The following is a 20,071-nucleotide window of genomic DNA, read 5'->3' as shown; positions in this document are numbered from 1 at the left end:
AAGGTTGCTTCTTAAAAATTACACACGGCAAATCCCCTAAAGAATACGTGTACTCTATCAACAATGAATTACTGATGCAGGTTAATTCAATTAATGATCTAAGAGTACGCATTACAAACAATTTGTCATTTAACCCACACAGTTACGATAATTAATGATGCCTACAAGAAACTGGGCTTCTTAACTTGATACACCAGAGATCTGAAGAATATCCAAGCCCTCACACTTTTGTTCAACACATCTGTGAGGTCCAAACTTGAGTACGCATCGATAATTTGGTCTCCCCTTTATAAATCCTATCAAAACCATGTGGAGAAAATTCAATAACGTTTCTTACGTTATCTTTACTTTAAAAAATATAACAGGTTTGTTCCTTGCGGCATAATTCACTATAAAAATTTCCTGACAGAATGTAACTTCACTTCATTATTAAATAGACGTATAATAAATGATCAAAAATACCCCCATAGAGTTATCAATAATGTGGTAGATAACAGTTACTTTCTACAACAATTCTCGTTCAATACCCAAAAAGGCAGTTTAAGACACAGACATCTCTTGTTTCTTACGATTTCTAAAACAGTATTTTATAGATGCTTACCGCTGTTCAGAATGTGCACTACATATAACGTCACAGTTCATAAATTTCCTGATCTTGATTTAGACTTTGCTGTTAGATACAATTATTATGTAAAATTATTGAAGAAGATGCACAGTTAAGGTAATGGTTGCACTATGCTGGGCACTTTGAGTTCAGTTAAAGCACCATTTCTGAAGGTATGCCCTATAGGTGTATATATGTACTATATTTATACTTATTTCTTGGTTAGTTTGGGATTCATTTTAGTGATTTATTTTATTTGAATTTATATAATGAAAATATAGATAAACAAAATGTAGGGGGAACTGCAAACAAATTGTCAATACTAGCATCTATTCGTACTTAAGATTTAATGTGCTGTTCATACTGATTGCTACAACTCATCTCTTACCAAACACATATATTCCATGCCTTACTTTCCATGATTTTCTTTTTATATGTCAGTTGCTTTAACTGATGTCAGTTTAAGATTACAGTTATTTCTTTGGTAGATACTAATTCTTAGTTTATTCTATGTTTCAGTATTTCTACTTTTATGTTATTCACTTTTAAATGTTAAGTATTTTAGGTCATAAGTCCACTTCGAACTTAAAAAAGAATTAATGTGCTGTAAATAGTTTGCTACTTTACGTATTAATAATGTTGTTTATTTTTGTTTTTAGATATTAAGTTCTTTCTGACATTTGTTATTTTTAATAATTAATGTACAGTGACTAAGCCACCTGTAATTGGAGAAACATCTCTGTTGGTGGTATGAAATAAATAAATTTTTAAAAAATTATAAATATATTCAACCTTCTTGAAATTTTATTAACGTATCTATGATTTTCCTAGTAGAAGGGTTAGTTTTGACTACCAGTACCGCAGTACTTAGAGGAAATAATTTTGATGTGCAAGTTAGGTTAAGAAGACGCATAACAAAAGTATACAATTTTGGAAAATTGGATGTAATGGGGATTTCTAATGGATTTATAATTCATAAGCGAGCAGCAAGGATTGTCTTATATCGAAGGATTCATTTAAAATGTCAACTGCACGAAATAATGCTATCCAAACAGACTTTCAACGTATTAGGTCGTGTCACGTACATGTAGTACGTGTTGAAGAGATGTCAAGTACAGAACAAAAATGGCCAGCCGGACACCAGTGGGATCCGAACCCACAACCTCCCGATTTCGCGTCGGTTACTCTACCATTGAGCTATGGTAGCCTAGGCCATCTTTGTTCTGTTTGAAAGGATCTGAGCTACAGGTCTAGCACTGCTGCTAGCACACTGTAGAGTGCGTTTAAGTCGCCCGTTGTGGGGCATGTCAATGAATATTGAATTTTCACGACCACATTGTAATCCAAACAGACTTTCAACGTATTAGGTCGTGTTACGTACATGTAGTACGTGTTGAAGAGATGTTAAGTACAGAAGAAAAATCGGCCACCATAGCTCAATTGGTAGAGCAACCAATGCGAAATCGGGAGGTTGTGGGTTCAGATCCCACTGGTGTCTGGCTGGCCATTTTTGTTCTGTACTTAACATCTCTTCAACACGTACTACATGTACGTAACACGACCTAATACGTTGAAAGTCTGTTTGGATTACAACGCGGTCGTGAAAATTCAATATTCATCAAAATAATGCTACTTTGACAGAAGCAATGATTCTGGTTGCTTTAAGATATTATGCAGCAGGCATTTTTCTCATTAACATCGGGGATCACAGGCTTTAAATTGCAGTCTCCTTATAATATTATATACAATACTGTTGGTGGCATAAATATTGTAATGTGAAGCATAAAAATATTCTTACATAAATGGTGCAATACATCCTGTGTTTGTGCATGGTCTGATGGCTGTGATTGTTAAAGCATCACGTCTGCATCGTCCAAGACCGTAATTAGTTGGTTAGATACTATAGCGAGAATTCATACCAGCGAAAAATTTACTCGTTATAATGGATTGTCGTTACATCAGATTTGTTGTGAAAGTTGAAGGGAAACCCATACACATTAAAACTGGTATGAAACGACAATCAGTTTGTTCAAAACTTGCGTTTTCGCAGATGATATCCACACTACAGCTTACTCGTTTGTTATTTTTTCGAAATCCAATACTAGGTGAAAGTATATGTTTAATTTCATTCTGAAAAATTACAGTATCACTCCAGAGACATCTGTGACAAACCTTTAGAGTTTTCTTCTTAAAACAGCGTCACCTAATCTAACCATATATGCATTATGAAAACATTTCAAGTGTACGTAGAGAAATTATGACCACCTTGCTACAAATTTACGTTGGAATATTGCGAAATTTAACTAGACGTAAGAAAATATAAACTATCCCCTGTAATCAGTGATGTACTCTGTCATGTCTTGAGATGAATCACATTCTTATTTAATTTTAACATATAACATTAAAATTAAGCGATCGTTTGCTCAGCCATTATTTCTAAGAAGTTAACAACTGCTACCGGCCACGTCATTTATGCATTTATTACGAAAAAGTGTTATTCTCTTCCATTTCAAATTTCCCTTTAAGAGAACAGCAGTCAACGGGCATTACTAATCAACTCCGACACCGCTTTCGAATGTCGACGGGAGCGCTCGCAAGTGTACATAGAGAGAAAACTATACTGTTCGATGATCAATGGCATTTTGTGGCAAATGCTTGTTTTCTTATTCAAACAGCGTCACCTAAATTAACTTGACCGTACTGTATGTATCATGAAAGAATATTCCAAGCACCAGTAGAGAATTGATAACATCTCGCTATAAATTTACATGGGAACAGCCTCTTCGAAATTTAACCAGATACAAAAAAATATTAACTAACCTCTGAAATCAGTGATGCGCTCTGCCATATCTTGAGGTGTATTGCATTCATACTTTATTTCAGTGTAGAGTAATAAGATTAAGCGATCGTTTACTTACCCTTTATTTCTAAACGAGATCACTACTGCTATCGACCACTTTATTGGCGTATTTCTTACGAAAACATGTTCTCTTCTTTCTTTCTTTCTTTCTTTCTTTCTTTCTTTCTCTACAGAACAGCAGTCGACGGATATTACTAATCGACTCAGACATCGCCTTCGAAAGTTGGCGAGTGAGCTTGTAAGAGCTCATAGCGAGAAAACTATACCAAAGGTTGCATTTTGTGGCAAATACTTCAGCTTTCTTATTCAAACAGTGTCAGCTAACCTATGTATACCACGTATGTACTATGAAAACATGTGTATCAAATGCCAGTGGAAAAGTGATAACCTTCTCGCTATAAATAGGCTTACCGAAATTTAACTAGAAGCGAGAAAATACAATCTAACCTCCGAAATCAGTGATGCACTCTGCTATACCCTGAGGTGTATTGCATTCTTACTTAATTTCAATGTAAGAGTATTAACATTAAGCGATTGCTTACTTAGCCTTTATTTCTAACAAGTTAACAACTGCTATCGACCACGTATATTTACGTCTTGACTACGAAAACATGATGTCCTCTTTCATTTCTAAATTCCTTTATGGAACGGCAGTTGACGACTGGTATTACTAATCGACTTAAATATCACATTCGAATGTCAACGAGAGAGCTCGCAAGTGCACACAGCGACAAAATGATAATGAAGGTTGCATTTTGTGGCAAGCACTTCAGCTTTCTTACTAAACAGCATCAGCTAACCTAACTTAACCGTGTATGTACCATGAAAACATATATCAAGTACCAGTAGACAAGTGATAACATTCTCGCTACAAATTTACATGATAATAGCCTTGCCGAAATTTAACCCGACGCGAGAAAATATAAACTAACCCCGGAAATCAATTATTCACTCGACCATATCGTGAGGTGTATCCCATTTTTACTTCACTGCCGTATTTAACATTAAAATTAAGCGATCATTTACTTCAGCCTTTTTTTGAGTTAACAACTGCTATCAGACACGTTACTTACGCACTTATTATGAAACATTTCCATTTTTCTTTACGGAACAGCAATCGACGGGTATTACTAATCGACTCTGACATTGCCTTCGAATGTCGATGAGAGAGCTTGCTAGTGGACGTAGCGAGAAAACAATACCAGAGATGATCGATCGCATGCAATATAATGGCTGGGTGCATAAATATTGGTAAAATTGCTCATAATAACAGATGCGTCAGTGATAACGCTCTCACTGTAACCAAAGGATATTGCACAGTTTTATATACGGATTTTGAAGGGACATAAAACTGGGTTTTCGTTATATACCTTACTCGCTACAGCAGACTTCTACTCTATTTAAAATGCAACAAATTGTCTAACTATTCCAAGAAAGATAACCAGATTAAAAGAATATTTTACCTATCTACCAGTACCTTTTCCTGATCGGTGGATGAGCAGAATTACAAAGGCACCGAGCTCGATAGCTGCAGTCGCTTAAGTGCGGCCAGTATCAAGTATTCGGGAGATAGTAGGTTCGAACCCCACTGTCGGCAGCCCTGAAGATGGTTTTCCGTGGTTTCCCATTTTCACACCAGGCAAATGCTGGGGCTGTACCTTAATTAAGGCCACGGCCGCTTCCTTCCCACTCCTAGCCATTCCTTGTCCCATCGTCGCCATAAGACCTGTCTGTGTCGGTGCGACGTAAAGCAACTAGCAAAAAAATAAAAAATATTAAAAAAAATTTAAAAAATAATAAATTACAAAGGCAGTGTAGTACAGTATAAACAATTTACTTTGAACCTTTATTTGAGGTAAGTACCATATTTCTCCAAATCCAAGATGACCCTGAATGCAAGAGACTCCCACTTTTTTCTTCAAAATAATTAAATTAGGCTTAAAAAGTACTTTGGGAAATAATTTCATTTATAACAAATTTCAAATTTAATTTGAGAAATTAAAGGAACACACACAAGTATCATATAAATCCTACCTACTTTCCTGATCATTTTCATTAGAGGTATCTGATACTACCTTTCAAAGTTCAGGAAATTCCTCTTCGCAAATCTGCATTCGTATCGCACCTCACGTCATGGCCATTCCAACCTTGCGTTTTTCGTGCACATACCTCACAATTTCATGTTAAGACTTCTTTAAAGCGACCTTGATGCGGGCCACTGAAAGCCTTCTTGTAGACTACATTTAAAAACTACATTTGTCTTCACGCCAACGCTGAAGATTGGTTTTAGTTATGTCATATTTACTTGCGCCTGCACAATTATTCTTTATTTCACTGTGTTTAATACCCATTAATTTAAAAGTGATATAATATCGAAGAGAACCCGTTGAAAATTTGCTGACAATACTTGTTCCACATGTCTCTACAATACGATGATCCATCACGAAAGTATTCTCTTGTCTATAAAACTCTTAGTAAACGTCAGGTATAACTGGCTGCCACTGGCAAGCAGCTAGCGATGTACAGTATAATAAAGACGCAGACGTCGAAGGTCGAGTTTTGTGCCCTGTGATATGCCCATTCAGCCCTTGTGTTTTTCACGCACATTTCTCACAATTTCGTCTTCGGCTTCTGTAAAGCATCCTTGTTGCGAGCCAGTGAATGCATTTTCTGTACAGTACGTATTTTTTAAGCTATCTCTGGCTTCACGCTAACGCTAAACATTGGTTTTAGTTATGCCGTATTTCTTGCAGCTGCACAATTATTCTTCATTTCTGTGTGTTTAATAGCCATTAACTTAAAGTTGACATCATAATATCGACAATAAGCCATTGAAAATTTGCTGGCAATACCTGTTGCATGTGTCTCTACAATATGACTATCCATCTTGAAAATATTTCTGCTGTCTATAAAACAGTTACTTTTACTAAGCGACAGGTACATTAAACAAGTTATAACTCTGTCAATGAGTAGCTGTAGCCTTTCTAAGAATTCAAGGGTTGAATCCTTGCTGTTCCGATTAGAATGACATTTCCTGCGCAGCTGGGACTTGGAAATATGGAACATTATGGTCGACTTTGCAATTAGCTGAAAAAAGGAGGCCTAATGTTTTGATGCCATTCTGTGGATTTGAGACACGTTATTGTAGAGGCTAGTAGAATGTCATTCTGTCTTCGCTATTTTCCGAGAACCAGAGACGTTACACAGACACTGTTCAATTGACTGTTGGGGCTAGTAGGTTTTATGCACACGCGGGGGGGGGTTAAGTGAAGCAGCATGGTTACCATGGTAACTGCCATTAGTGTTCATTACTGTCACATCGTGAATGCAAGGCAACCTGCAATTTTTCACATGAAATTCTGAGAAGAAAAAAAGTGTTTTGGATTCAGATAAATAAGGCAATAGGACTGACTGAAATACATTATAAATTGATGAAATTCACTTGTACAACATTTCCCTCATTTTCCAGAGCATTTTTATGTACAGAAGTTGTTTCCTATGATTTACACTTCCCCCTACCCCCATTTACATCAGTATTCTTTGGGTCCCTTGAAAAGTATAAAAGAGCAGTAATACCGTATACATACAAAACTCATTTGACGAAACTCATTCCATCTTCAAGTAGAGCTGTCTGAATGCACTTTGTCTTCTTCCAACCATTGAGGCCACTCTACTTTATGATTTCCGTGGTTTCCCTGAACGATACCAGGTGAACGCGACGCAAAGATGATCTCTTAAGGAAGTTCAATGCAGACTGCTTTCTGATACTTGCTCTAATTACCGCAACAAGGGACATTAATGCAAAGAACCAGTCCATTCATGAGATGTTTCTTGAAAAATGCTTGATCAAGGATTTAGCACTGATGAGTTTGTGGAAAATTGTTTCTTCAAGAAACAGATAAGACAGGATTTTTAATACAGGACTTAATTAGGATGAGGGATCGCATAATTTGAACGAATAATGACTGGAAACAGGGTGTGGATTTTCATTTTCAATCCAGGGGCAGATAATAAAGATTCCATTATACATCACATACAATATTCTGAGCGCAAAATTTCTTCATAGAGGTATGGACAATATCCGGGCAAATATGGTAGCCTACGAGCAACGTGATACAATGACATTTTTGTGAAAGCGATAGCTGAACTGCTCCAGATCCGTATCATTTGCTAAACTATCACCAAGTTTAGAAATTAATGGTATTAATCTATAAACAAAACCTTTTTTGATGTTATATTTATACATGTAATGTTATGTCGATTGAATGCACATTTTTCAGACAGTTTCTAACTGAAATATTGTCTTCAAGTGCAATAAGTGGCAACACTAAATTAATAATATTCAGATTCTGAAGAAATGGAAGTTGCGTGATCAACAAGCCACGGTGAACAAATATATGTACATAAACACTAGACTTGAGAAGAAACAAGCAAACAAAAAGTATAGTTCTGAGCTGGTTGAAGAGTAAAGAAAACCGTAACATTCACAGTCTTCACCTAAAAGGTACAAACACATTTCTTAAGAGAGTCCACAAAGTTAAAAGAAGATTCCAATAAGGAACAAGAAAACAAGCATGTAGGATTGCTGTTGATACATCATTTAACTGTCCACCTCCATAGCATAACAGCACTATTAGCTGTCGTCCTCGGGGCCCTAGGTTTGATTCCTAGTACTGCCAGAAATTTAAGAATGGCACGAGGGCTGGTATGTGGTTAAAATGGTTCATGCTGCTCACCTCCATTCAGAGTATGCCTGAAAAGAGCTGCACCGCCTCAGGATGAAGACATCAGTTTACGTTTTATCATTTAACTTACCCATAATAACACATTCTTCTAAGACACTGAAGACATGACCTAGGACAATAAGTTTGGCAACATGGATGTCCACAGGTAGTTTTGCCATTACACGTCCCATGAAAGTTATATCTCCATCATACTTGTTAGGAATACCATTGACAGTGAGGAGAAGAGCACCAGCCTGGAAATTAACAATATTAAGAAAACTAGTACAACAAACCATGTCAAAAACTACACAGAAGAGCTGTAGACTTAATAAAATAGGAAGTTCTTTTATTAATACAGCATACACAATAAATTCCCCACTCAACAAACTATTTTCAGCAGTACCTAATGCTTTCTTCAGTAGGGACAAGCTCTTGGGAATGAGATTCGTAACTTGAACACAGAGATATGAGGGCGGATCAAATATAAACTGGAATTACTTTTTTAAATTTATTGCATCAACCAAAAAATACACACACATAGAGATCACTTTCTACACAGTGTCCTGCCTTCGATACACATTTTGTCTATCAGATTGGTAAGTTTATGATGCCATCCTGATAGAAAGAAGAGGGACGTGCAGAGTCAGTTGTGCATGAACTCTTCTACACTTTCACCATCATCGAACCGTTGTCTTCCCAGGTCTTGTTTGAGTGGTCGAAACAAATGGTAGTCACAGGGTGATAAATCTGGACTGTAGGGAGGTTGTTCCAGAGGTGTCAAGTGAATTTCCTCCAGTTTTTCCCGAGTTAAAGCAGCAGTATGCGGCCTTGCATTGTCATGGAGAAAGATGACGTTTTGGATCAGTTGCCGGTGTCGCTTGTTGTGAAACGCAGCTTTTGCTTCATCCAAAACGTGACACTAATAGGATGTATTACTTGCCCTTTGTTTGTGAAGAAAATCCACCAGCAAAATGCCCACGGAGTCCTAGACAGAGTCCTGCGGTGAGGCGCAGCCCATGAGCTGCTTCGGCAGTAGGCTGCTATGGGTTTTGAAAGGCTCGAACATAAGAAGCCCGTGACATCATCGCACGAGCCGGTCTGGGCCAGCGCTCTGTCATTCGTACGCGGTGAGCCAAGGACAGTGCTGTGGTAGTTCCATGGGCTGACTGCTTCAATGTGTACAGTGTACTGTGTGTCAGCAGTGTGTGTTGCATTACGGTTGAGTGGAGCCGATCAAATTTGCTGTGGTTTTCAGTTTGACTTCTCCGTCTGTCCTGTTATCGGAAACGAATGTGGACTGTAGTTCCAAAAGAAGGGTAACTGTGGCAAAAAAAAAAAAGTGAATTAAAAAAAGAAGAAACAAACGAACTAAAAACCACACAATACAAGACTTCTGAACCTGATCCTAAACTTAAAAGTCGTATTTGGTTGGTATTCAAGCCTGCAGTTGACGGTAATGGGAAAGACGTTAATTTTGTGAGCTGTACGATCTGCGGTGAACTTTATGTACACACTAGCAGTTACCCGCGGTTTCTCGCGCGGATTTTGTCATTTGATAAAAGTAATCGTTCCTCGGTACTGTACTAAGACATTATCTGAAAATCGCTAAAGTATAAAACCTCACGGAAAAATTTATTTTCATTTACCCCAGAAACTCTTTGTAAACCAAGTGTGTGGTACTGCCTTTCGGGGCCGAGATGACCATGCGACATAGAACTGTACAGGTGAGAATGTCTTCTCTCAAGTAAAAAATAAAATAAAAATAGGTTTCTTTATTTTTAAAGGAAATTACAAATACATATTTCCACATCTGTAACACCTTCAGGTTTTGAGATATAAGTATCCGCATAAAAAGAATTCAACCCCTTTATCAGCCCTTCCTCCAACCCCACCTACGTGGATTTTCCGAAAACAAAAAAGAGTCACATGTTTCCTTATTTTTAAAGGACATTCCAAGTACCAAGTTCCATGTCTGTAATATGTAAAGTTTTTGACATACACTGTAGATATGCTGATACTCATTTTAAAAAACACTCATTTTTTTGGGGTAAAATTAACTTCGGTGGGGGAGTTCAAATAGGTGTTGAATTATTTTCATGAGGATACAAATATCTCAAGAACTGAAGATGTTACAGTCGTGATCATTGGAATTTGGAAGCTCCTTTATCAATAAATACGTATTTTTTTGTTTTAAAGGTGATTTCAAATACCCAGGAGGAAGGAAGGAAGGAACAGATATGAGGTTCTCAAAATTTTGAAAATCACAGTATCATAAAATTAAGACAAGTCTCTCATTTTAATGTTTATAGTATTGTAATTTTATAGTAATGTGTTTATCATTGTGAGGCGAATGGAGGATAGGTTACCCAGGAGAATAATGAACTCTGTTATGGAGGGTAAGAGAAGTAGAGGGAGACCAGGATGACGATGGTTAGACTCAGTTTCTAACGGTTTAAAGATAAGAGGTATAGAACTAAATGAGGCCATAGCACTAGTTACCAAATAGAGGATTGTGGCGACGTTTAGTGAATTCACAGAGGCTTGCAGATAGAACGTTGAAAGGCATAACTGTCTATAATAATTACATGTTATAAACCTCATTTCTGGTCCGTATTGAAAATTTACAGTTCAAAAATAATAAAGGTGTTCATTAATTCACCTATTCAATACTTTATTTCCACTTACAGTGGTTATATAAACACAATAACACTCATTTGGGACATGTTTCGCCCTCAATTTAGGGCATCTTCAGCCTAAAATAATCTTCAAAAGTACATATAATATTACAAATAGAAGCTAAAAGATTAGATAGTTACTAAAATTTCGTACATATAATGTGAATATTGATACATTTAAAAAAAATATGTTAATGGAACACTGTCAATGATCATACTAAAACTATCTTGTCAGAGACTAAAACTTCTTCCATTAAAAATACATAGTTCTAATTAAAATGGTTCAAATAAAATTGTTTGTGGATTACCAATGCGGTAAGTGTAATGACAAAAAATGAGGGCGTAAACATAAGCACAAAAACGTATGTCGTAAACACAGTATGTTCAAGGCCGCTGCTAAAGTCATAAGCGAGAAGGTATTATAACATTCGAAGGTAGATATACGTAAACGCAAAACTGAAGCATCAGTTGAATTACTGTAGAAGAAGTGGCCCTTTGTACAGGTAGGAAATATTGTCAGAGACCTTTGTCGACAAATGTCGGTAGATTCTGGAATAATGTTCACTGTGAGAAAAGGAAAGGAAGTGAACACAAGGAGAGAATTCTTTTTACATTGCTTAGAATAGATGAGGACTTACGTGTTTGTTGAAATTTGTTACTTGTTATCTACCATTGTGTTGGTAACCACCCTTCTGTTGGCTCTGAGTCTCGTATTGTAACTGTGCTGCAGAGGCAGTTCACTACCACGGTCAGAGGAAAGTTTTCAGAGGAAACTGACGAAGTTTCCCCGATAAAACTGAACGTAAAGTTTTGAGATTTTTAAGTCGCGTACCGGTAATTAATGTCTGAAGCCAGCCCTGCGGACTAACTTGCCTGCCTCTCTCCCGGAGGGCCCGGGTTCGATTACCGGCCAGGCGAGGCATTTTTACCTGGATATGAGAGCTGGTTCCAGATTCACTTATTCTATGATTACCTTTAATAGAGGAGCTATTTAATGGTGAAATGGCGACCTCGGTCTAGAGAGCCAGGAATAACGGCCAAGAGGATTCGTCACACTGACCATGCATCACCTCGTAATCTGCAGGCCTTTGGACCGAGGGCAGTAGCTTGGTAGGCGGAAGGCCCATTAGGGGTGTAGTATGGTTTGGTTTAGGGGCGTTTGTAAGATTATAAGTATGCATATTTCATTTTTGTGATGTTTAGCCAAATTGTTGATGGTTCATTCGTTCCCGGATTTTTCGTTTTCCCATGTTGTATGTTGTGTTTCGTTTTGTCTTTTTTTTTCCATGGTCCCTCCAAAAACGGAGAACTGAGGTTCCACTGTATACATATTTCGTTTTTGAGATGTTTAGCCAAATTGTTGATGGTTTTCATTCATTCCCAGATTTTCCGTTTTCCCATGTTGTGCGTTTTAATGGTCTCTCGAAGAACGGAGAATCGAGGTTCCACTGTACTTCTCATTTTAAAAATCCCACATTCATTGACTGTGATTCAAACCATGGTGTCTTTGTATCATGCAGGACTAACTGAAATGTTTCCACAGAGATGCCTAAGTCAAGTAGAATTTCACTTGTTTTTGTTCAAAGTTTCCTTTATAGGCTATTTCTGAATAACGAAGAGTAAGAACATCTTCCAGTATACAAGTTGAGTGATTTTTTTTTTTTTTTTTTTTCCGATTTCCCAGGACCTGGACACACTGCTAAACCAGCAATAAAATTTTCAAAAAGTGTAAGTGTGGAATACTACAAAAACACAATCTTATTGAAAATATTCCCAGCAACTGAGATGGAAAAAAAACATGAAGATATCCTAATTTTCTCGTAATTAATACCTGTGAAGAAATTTTTATTTGTATCTAGAATCTAATTTCAATTTAGTTCAGGACCAGTCTATGTTATGCAGTCAATGCCATCTGTGAACAAAGAAGACCAGAATAGAGACTATGCCACAGATGTACAGTCTTATTTCTAATTGGCTGGTAAATCAATTATGGCAACAATTTAATAAGACCACTCAGTAGGAGTTTGTCAAATGAGTATCTAGACAAACAAATGAACAATATCTACAACAATTTTTAACAAACACAGTGTCTGCCTTATATAATGGAACAGACCCAGCAGAAACCACCCAAGAAGATTTGGAATTGGATACTGGGAACAAGGCTGGAAAAAGTGAATCCCCACTGACTTGGTTTGAGATTGAAAATGCTCTAAACAGTATGAGCAAAGGCAGATCACCTGGCCTTGATGAGGTGAGCTCAGACATGATTAAAGCTGCTGGAACTCATGGACTTCAGTGGCTATTTAGAGTGATGAATGCTGTGTGGAATGAAGAAAAAATCCTAACTGACTGAACTAAGGGTTGTAGAGTCCCCCTCTTCAAGAAGAAAAATAGACGGATATGTGGCAATTATAGAGGAATCACACTCCTGTCTCATGACTTAAGTTGAAGAAGAAATTGATAGAGAAAAGATTATGAATTATCGAACCACAGCTTGAGAAAGAACAATGCGGGTTTTGAAGTAACAGATCAACAACAGATCTCATTTTTGCCGTTAGGATGATAATAGAAAAACATTGGGAAAAGGGACAAAATGTCATCTTTGTCTTTCTGGCCCTAGAAAAAGCCTATGACAGCATAATGAGGTATAAACTTTCGGATTGCTTCAGAAGGAGAAATGTTCCAGAATCTCTCATCAGTAAAGTAAAAATGCTATACAAACACTGCCAGAGTTGTGTAAGGATAGGAAATGGCTATTCCAACTAGTTTGTAACTAGTAAAGGAGTGCAACAAGGCAGCACTTTGTCACCTCCACTATTTATCACAGTGATGAATAAGATCATGAAAAGAGTGAAACAGCACAGCAAGAACAGTGCATTCAAGGTATTTGCATTTGCAGATGATGTGGTAATTTGGGGAGGTGATGTGGAAGAAGCTCAAGGAAAGATTAATGCTTGGAATTGTCATTTTAAAGAATTTTGACTTAAAGTCAGCATTAAGAAAACAGTTATGACAGTCAACAGACAAAAGTCAGGAGCAAACATCACAGTAGGCGGACAGAAATTGCAAGAAGTTAACCACTTCCAATACCTCGGTAGTGTGCCAACTGAAGATAACCGATCAAATGCTGAAATCACAGAGTTCAAAAAGGAGTTGTCCTTTACCATCAGGTTAGAAGCCTGTTCTGGGACAGCCAGATTCCAATACTAGCAAAACACTTTGTCAAGCTTACTTCTTGCCCATAATAACCTATGGCCTTGAAACTTGTATCATCACAGGCAGAGATAAAAGTAGACTCCAAGCTGCAGAAATGAAATTCCTCCGGACTAAAAAGAAACTTAAAAAAAAAAAAAAAAAACATGAGATAAGGTCCGCAACGAGAGGATTCACCGAGAGATTCAATTAAGAGAATCATTATGTGATACCATAATCAGATCAAGATTGAAATGGTATGGCCATGTAATGAGGTGGATTCTTGCTTAGTAGCTAAGGAATGGTTGGAGAAAACCTTAGATGGCAAAAGACCTAGAGGCAGACCTCGAAGGAGATGGACTGAACAAATCAAACAAGATCTAGAAAATTGAGGAGTGGATTAGAACCAAGTACAGGAAGAAGAATGGTACCTGAATCGACTGAAGTAAATGGTCCGTTATTGGACATAAAAATTTTCCAGCTAACTCCTTCCTGGTTGCCAGCATTTTGCCCCAGTGTGCTAGGTTGGGCTCATCAGTTGGTAAATAGCACACCCACCAAGACGCATGGCTAATGCATACCGTGGAGGCCACTACGTAAGCTACTTGGAGCCACCGGCAGTGCCAATGCACTATAAGAGACTTTATCTCATTACCAAAAATTGACACCTGCCTGGTCATCAGATGATATAGATGTTGATTCCCATAGGGAACCTGAAATATTTGTCCCAAATGAGTAAATTTATAATACCAATATAAATGATCCATTATTTACTCATTTGGGACAAATCAACGTCTATATCATCGACTGAAATGGCGAGCGCTCATACACCGCACATGAAAACTGGAGTCGGTTAACTGATGATGATGATGATGATGATGATGACGACAGTGTGGACTTTGTAATTCACTTTGATCATTTTCAGCAATAGTACCAAAAATGAAAACAGACTATGTACTTTTGTCAGCAACTGTATTGAAATTTGAGGAATCAAAAGTAATATAGTGCTAGAAGGGGAGTGCTGGAAAGATCGTGCAAAGTGGAGGGGTTTGGTACACTACCCTACCCAGAGAGAATCTGAAAAATGGCCTGAATGATGAAGAAAGAGAAAGACTATACTTACTTCCTTCAAAAGCAGGACAGTATTTTCCAAATTTGTTAGATCTGGAGGATCTAAAGAAAGTGCCAATAAGGCTTTAGGTTCTCCCATATCCAGCAATTTTGCTTGCAAGACTACTCGTTCCAGGGGACACCGAAGAATCTCTGGCATGCCTTCTTCTTCAAGCTCTGACTGCAAGAACAAAACGACAGGATGAAGACAAGTGCACTATGTACAGTTAATAATGTATATAGTCCAAGAACAAAAGCAGGTATTGAAGACAACCCCATAAAGATTATGACTACTTACTTCATAGAAAGAACGTGGAACAAGCCTATAAACACGACCTTCAGAAACTCTCCCAGAGCGACCAGCACGCTGAATGCAGTTGGTTCTTGAAGCCCAAGTTGTCTGTAAACTTGAGAAGTTGGTGTTTGGATCACATACTAGGTGCTTGGTCAGGCAAAAGTCAATTACTGAAAATAACGATAAGAGTGCAAATCAACACTGTAATCCATTTGAACAACAAACAGAACAGAATATTAAAATACAGTAATGATCTTAAAATTCTGCTTAAAACACAAGTTCTAATTTTCAATAAACTAAATTTCCTTGAGCACATGTTAGTGAATAGTACTAAATGAAAGCTCACCATAGACAATATCAGGCACTGTTAAGGAACTTTCAGCAATGTTTGTAGACAATATTATCTTCCTGCAGCCTGCAGGTGGCAGAAGAAACACTGATTCTTGTTCATCAGTGGTAACTGTTGAATGAAGGGGCCGAATCCACCATTTATGATCCCTAAACAGTACAATTAACATATAAATAATCCAACATGAACTAAATACACAGTTGAATCACATTATTATGACCACCTGACATGAGCTGGTGAAGTGTGTATATGATGCAACCAACAGGTGGGCTGTACACATTGCACTTCCTGCTGTCATGGGTAAGGGAAGCGATTTAAATGAGTTGTAAAAAGGGATGATGACGAGCTTGGGCCATGGGGTGGAAGCATTTCAGAAACAGAGATGTTTGTGAACTGTTCACATGCCTCTGCGGTAAATGTGCATCGTGAATGGACAAATGGCACCAGTGAGGAACTGCCATGGAAACTGCAGAGTTCCATGCACCATTGCTGTCTGAGGTGAATGTCCACTACAATGGTGCATGAAGACCAACTGGCAGGCTACAGTGGTACAGTTCACCATCCTAATGACCAGGAGTCATATAGACACGTATCTACCGCAATTCGTGGAACTCTTCTGCAAATGGGCCTCCGCAGTAGATGGAGGGCGACTGCACCCATGCTAACACAGATGCATCGGCAAAAAAGACTGAAATTAGCTCGAGAGAATGGAGACTCGACCACTGCTGACTGACGGTATAGATAGCCTCCTCTTTTCAGCTGCATAGAATGAATAGACGTCAGCATGTCCAGTAACAAATACCAAAGAACCAACACCCTGCAACTGATGCTGGATAAACACAAAGCAGTGGGGGCAGTGTTATGATCTGGAGAATGTTCTCATGGCATTCCCTTGGCTCCATCATCCATGTAGAAGACACCCTTGATCAATATTGTTATGAATCCATCCTTAACAATCATGTCTACCCGTAAATGATGATCATCTTTTCTCGGAAAGGTGGAATCTTCTAGCACAATAATGTGACTTCTCACATGGCTAAAAGTATCTACACATGGCTGGAAAAAGCACGATCAAGGCTTTAAAGTTCTTCCCTGGATCCCAAACAGTTCCGATCTCAATCCAATTGAACATCTCTGGGACCACCTCAATCATGGTCTGTCTCTGCTGCCACATATCCTTCAACAGATATGGGACGCACTACAGATATTTCAGATGGCTTCCGATACCTGTAGAGACCTATGAGCATGTGACTGTCACTGCCAGCACCCCTAGCTGGTTACTCTGGATACTAGCAGATAGTCATAATAATGTGATTTGAATGAATATGTTTACACACATATTTTCATTATTTTGACACAAAAATGTTCTTGTTATATGCTTCTGTCTCTGGTCGGTTTGGGAACCTTTCATTCTTATACTTCTGGTAGTTATGTCTATAGATCCAGTGCATGTGCATTATGTACTTACCATCTATTTTTTGAATGTCATAGATCTTGATTTTGTTTTAATGCATTCTTAATATTGTCTTGTCTTTGGACATGTACAAAGAAGAGTTAGAGATCCACAGTCTATGGAGGTAAGTGCTACAGACATGTGCAAATTATTAGAATAAATGATAAAACTAACAGTAATTCACTTTTAAAGTATAATTATAATAATTTATCAATATACAATGACCTCTTTAGTACTTTGTGTGCATTCCCTTGTTTTTTTATAACCATTTGGATCCTTTTTGACATGATTGTCACAAGGTTCTTGCAAAATTTTCTGAATTTCTTCATCTCGATGCTATGTATCTATGATGTTTTCAATGAGGCCAATTCTGGTTATTGTCCTTTTCCTCAATCTTGACTTCACAATTCCCCATAAATGTTCAATTGGGTTGCAGTCTGGGCTATTACCAGGCCAAGGCAATGTCTTTATACTGTTTTCCTTCGAAGAATTTCTTAACAGACTTGGCCTTACGGCATGGTGCTCCGTCATGCATAAAAATGCAATCTCCATCAGGAAACTAATCCCTGATCTGAGAAAGCAGGCGGGTTCGAAGCGCCTTCTTGTACTGATTCTGCTCCATCATGCCCTCAACAATGTATAATCTGCCACATCCATGAACTGACATGCAACTCCATACCATCACTGAAGTTGGATGTTTAACTTTCTGTGTGGTACAGTTTGAAGAAAACGCCTCATCAGAGGTCCTTCTCACATATTGGCTGCTTTCCTCGGGCACAGAAAATATGGACTCATCAGAAAAGATTACCTGCAAGATAGTAAGCACTTATTGGGATGGATTTTTCAACAGAATGTTTTGAAAATATAAGAAAATAAATCAGTAGAGCTCTGACTGAATTTTTGAAAAAATCCACTTAACCCATGAGGATGAAGTTACTTCTTAGCAAACAGTAAATTATGGGATATATCATGTTGCTTACCTTTTACCAATTGTCCTTAAGCTTATTATGCATTGTTTTTGCCCATTCCAGCCGTTTCTTAGCCATGGTATGTGTTATTTTGGCTTTATTTCTCGGCTTTCTTGCAGGAAGTCCTGCAGCACAAAGACTGCTTCTGACATTTGATGGATATATTTCAACTCCATAGTTCTTTATTTGATTGCTCAAGTCCTTACTGGTGCTTCTTCGATTCATCTTAGCCATTTGAATCAATTTTCGTTGCATATGGGGGCTCATTATCGGTTTTCGACCACATTTCCCCTTACGTTTGACTGCACGGTTTTTCCCTGATTTCAATGCAGAGCTGATTCTACTAACCGATACTTGCGAAAGATTCAGTTTCCTAGCAATATCTTGTTGGGAATATCTGCCTTTCTTTAATAAAAATTCAGTCAATGCCAATTTATGGAGAGAAAGATCTGTTTTCTTAACCATAACCTCACTTTTGCAAGAAGATACAACTTCAGTTCACCACTTCAAAAACTCACTAGGAAACAAATCCAAAACCCAACTTTATCCCAAACTTGGATTATACAGACATATATAAACAATATAAAACACTTCTAGGCTTCAATTCTGGCATAGGAACTCAACACTTAACTAGAAAAAGCTATGGAAACCACATTCAACAATTGCCACAACATCAGCTGATTCGATAAACAGTGTTAGAAACCTCTACAGAGAGGGAAATAATTGTCCCTCAGATATCCCAAAGGGCCATCAGTGGACTGCATGAACCAAAGAATACATAAACAGGTTGAAACATACTTTTACATTCATATGTATAGAGGTTTTTGTACTAAATGAGGGAAGAAACTCAAAATTCATGCATTATTCTAATAATTTGCACACGTCTGTATATTGAATTATATTCTGATACTGACGAGTTTGATTTCTTCCATGATAAGAGTTTGGAGAATTGGGAACTAAGGTCAACACTTAACATTATATTACAAAGGATACATCACCACAATCAGAAACAATCTCAACAGTGGTAGCAGAAGTGAGATTATATTTCAGTCTGTTATACGAACAATTTGTACTCACAAGTGAACCTGAAAGTGAAGCGTGTAGGTTTAATGAATATGGTAGGGTTATTATTTCAAATGAAAAACGTAGTATATTTCTAGAAATACTGCACACTTTTGAAATAGCCACAGAGTACATATAAGACAGTGGGGAGAAAAAAAGAAAAAAAAAATTTCGATGGTAAAATTACATTTATTTTTAAATGACAATGTACAGAAGTGCCACATGGTTTTCAATCTATATATATATATATATATATATATATATATATACACAAGCTATTTTATATATATAGATAAAATAAAGAGTTTTGTTTGTACAAAGCACAGAATTTTAAAAGAATGGTATTTCTGTATTGGACGTGTCCACCGTAACAACTTTTTAATTTTCCGTCATCTCTGTCTTTATGTATGTATGTATGTATGTATGTATGTACGCACGCACGTACGCGCATCACGAGAAAATGGCTGAAGAGAATTTAATGAAAATTGGTATGTAAAGTCTGAGAATGAGCCACTACAATCTAGGCTATAAATAATTTTATTCACACTGAGTGAAATGGTAGTTTAGGGGAAGGCCAACTTGGTACACTGGGGCGAAAAGCTGGCAACCAGGAATGAGTTAGCTGGAAAATTTATAATGTCCAATAACGGACCAACTATAATGGTATTATTAGTGGTCCTATCGATAAATTCTACATAACTAAAATTATATAGAACAAAATTTCCGATCATTTAAGTCATACATTTTTACTGAACAGACTACGAAAACAGAGATATTCA

At 37.4% G+C, this 20,071-nt stretch overlaps 1 protein-coding gene across 1 annotated transcript in view; it reads right to left on the bottom strand.

Moving 5' to 3' along the window:
- spn-E (spindle E) overlaps positions 1–20,071 on the bottom strand; it is a 323,333-nt gene that overhangs the window by 214,968 nt on the left and 88,294 nt on the right. The window contains exons 8-11 of the mRNA XM_067157868.2: positions 15,807–15,958; positions 15,464–15,630; positions 15,179–15,346; positions 8,280–8,442 (exon numbers count right to left, since the gene is read on the bottom strand). Of these exons, the coding sequence (XP_067013969.2) occupies positions 8,280–8,442; positions 15,179–15,346; positions 15,464–15,630; positions 15,807–15,958 (650 nt within the window). The remainder of the gene's footprint in view (positions 1–8,279; positions 8,443–15,178; positions 15,347–15,463; positions 15,631–15,806; positions 15,959–20,071) is intronic.

This window comes from Anabrus simplex, chromosome 1 (genome assembly GCF_040414725.1).
Source record: "Anabrus simplex isolate iqAnaSimp1 chromosome 1, ASM4041472v1, whole genome shotgun sequence".
NCBI lineage: Eukaryota > Metazoa > Arthropoda > Insecta > Orthoptera > Tettigoniidae > Anabrus > Anabrus simplex.
This window is presented reverse-complemented; position numbering and strand designations above follow the sequence as displayed.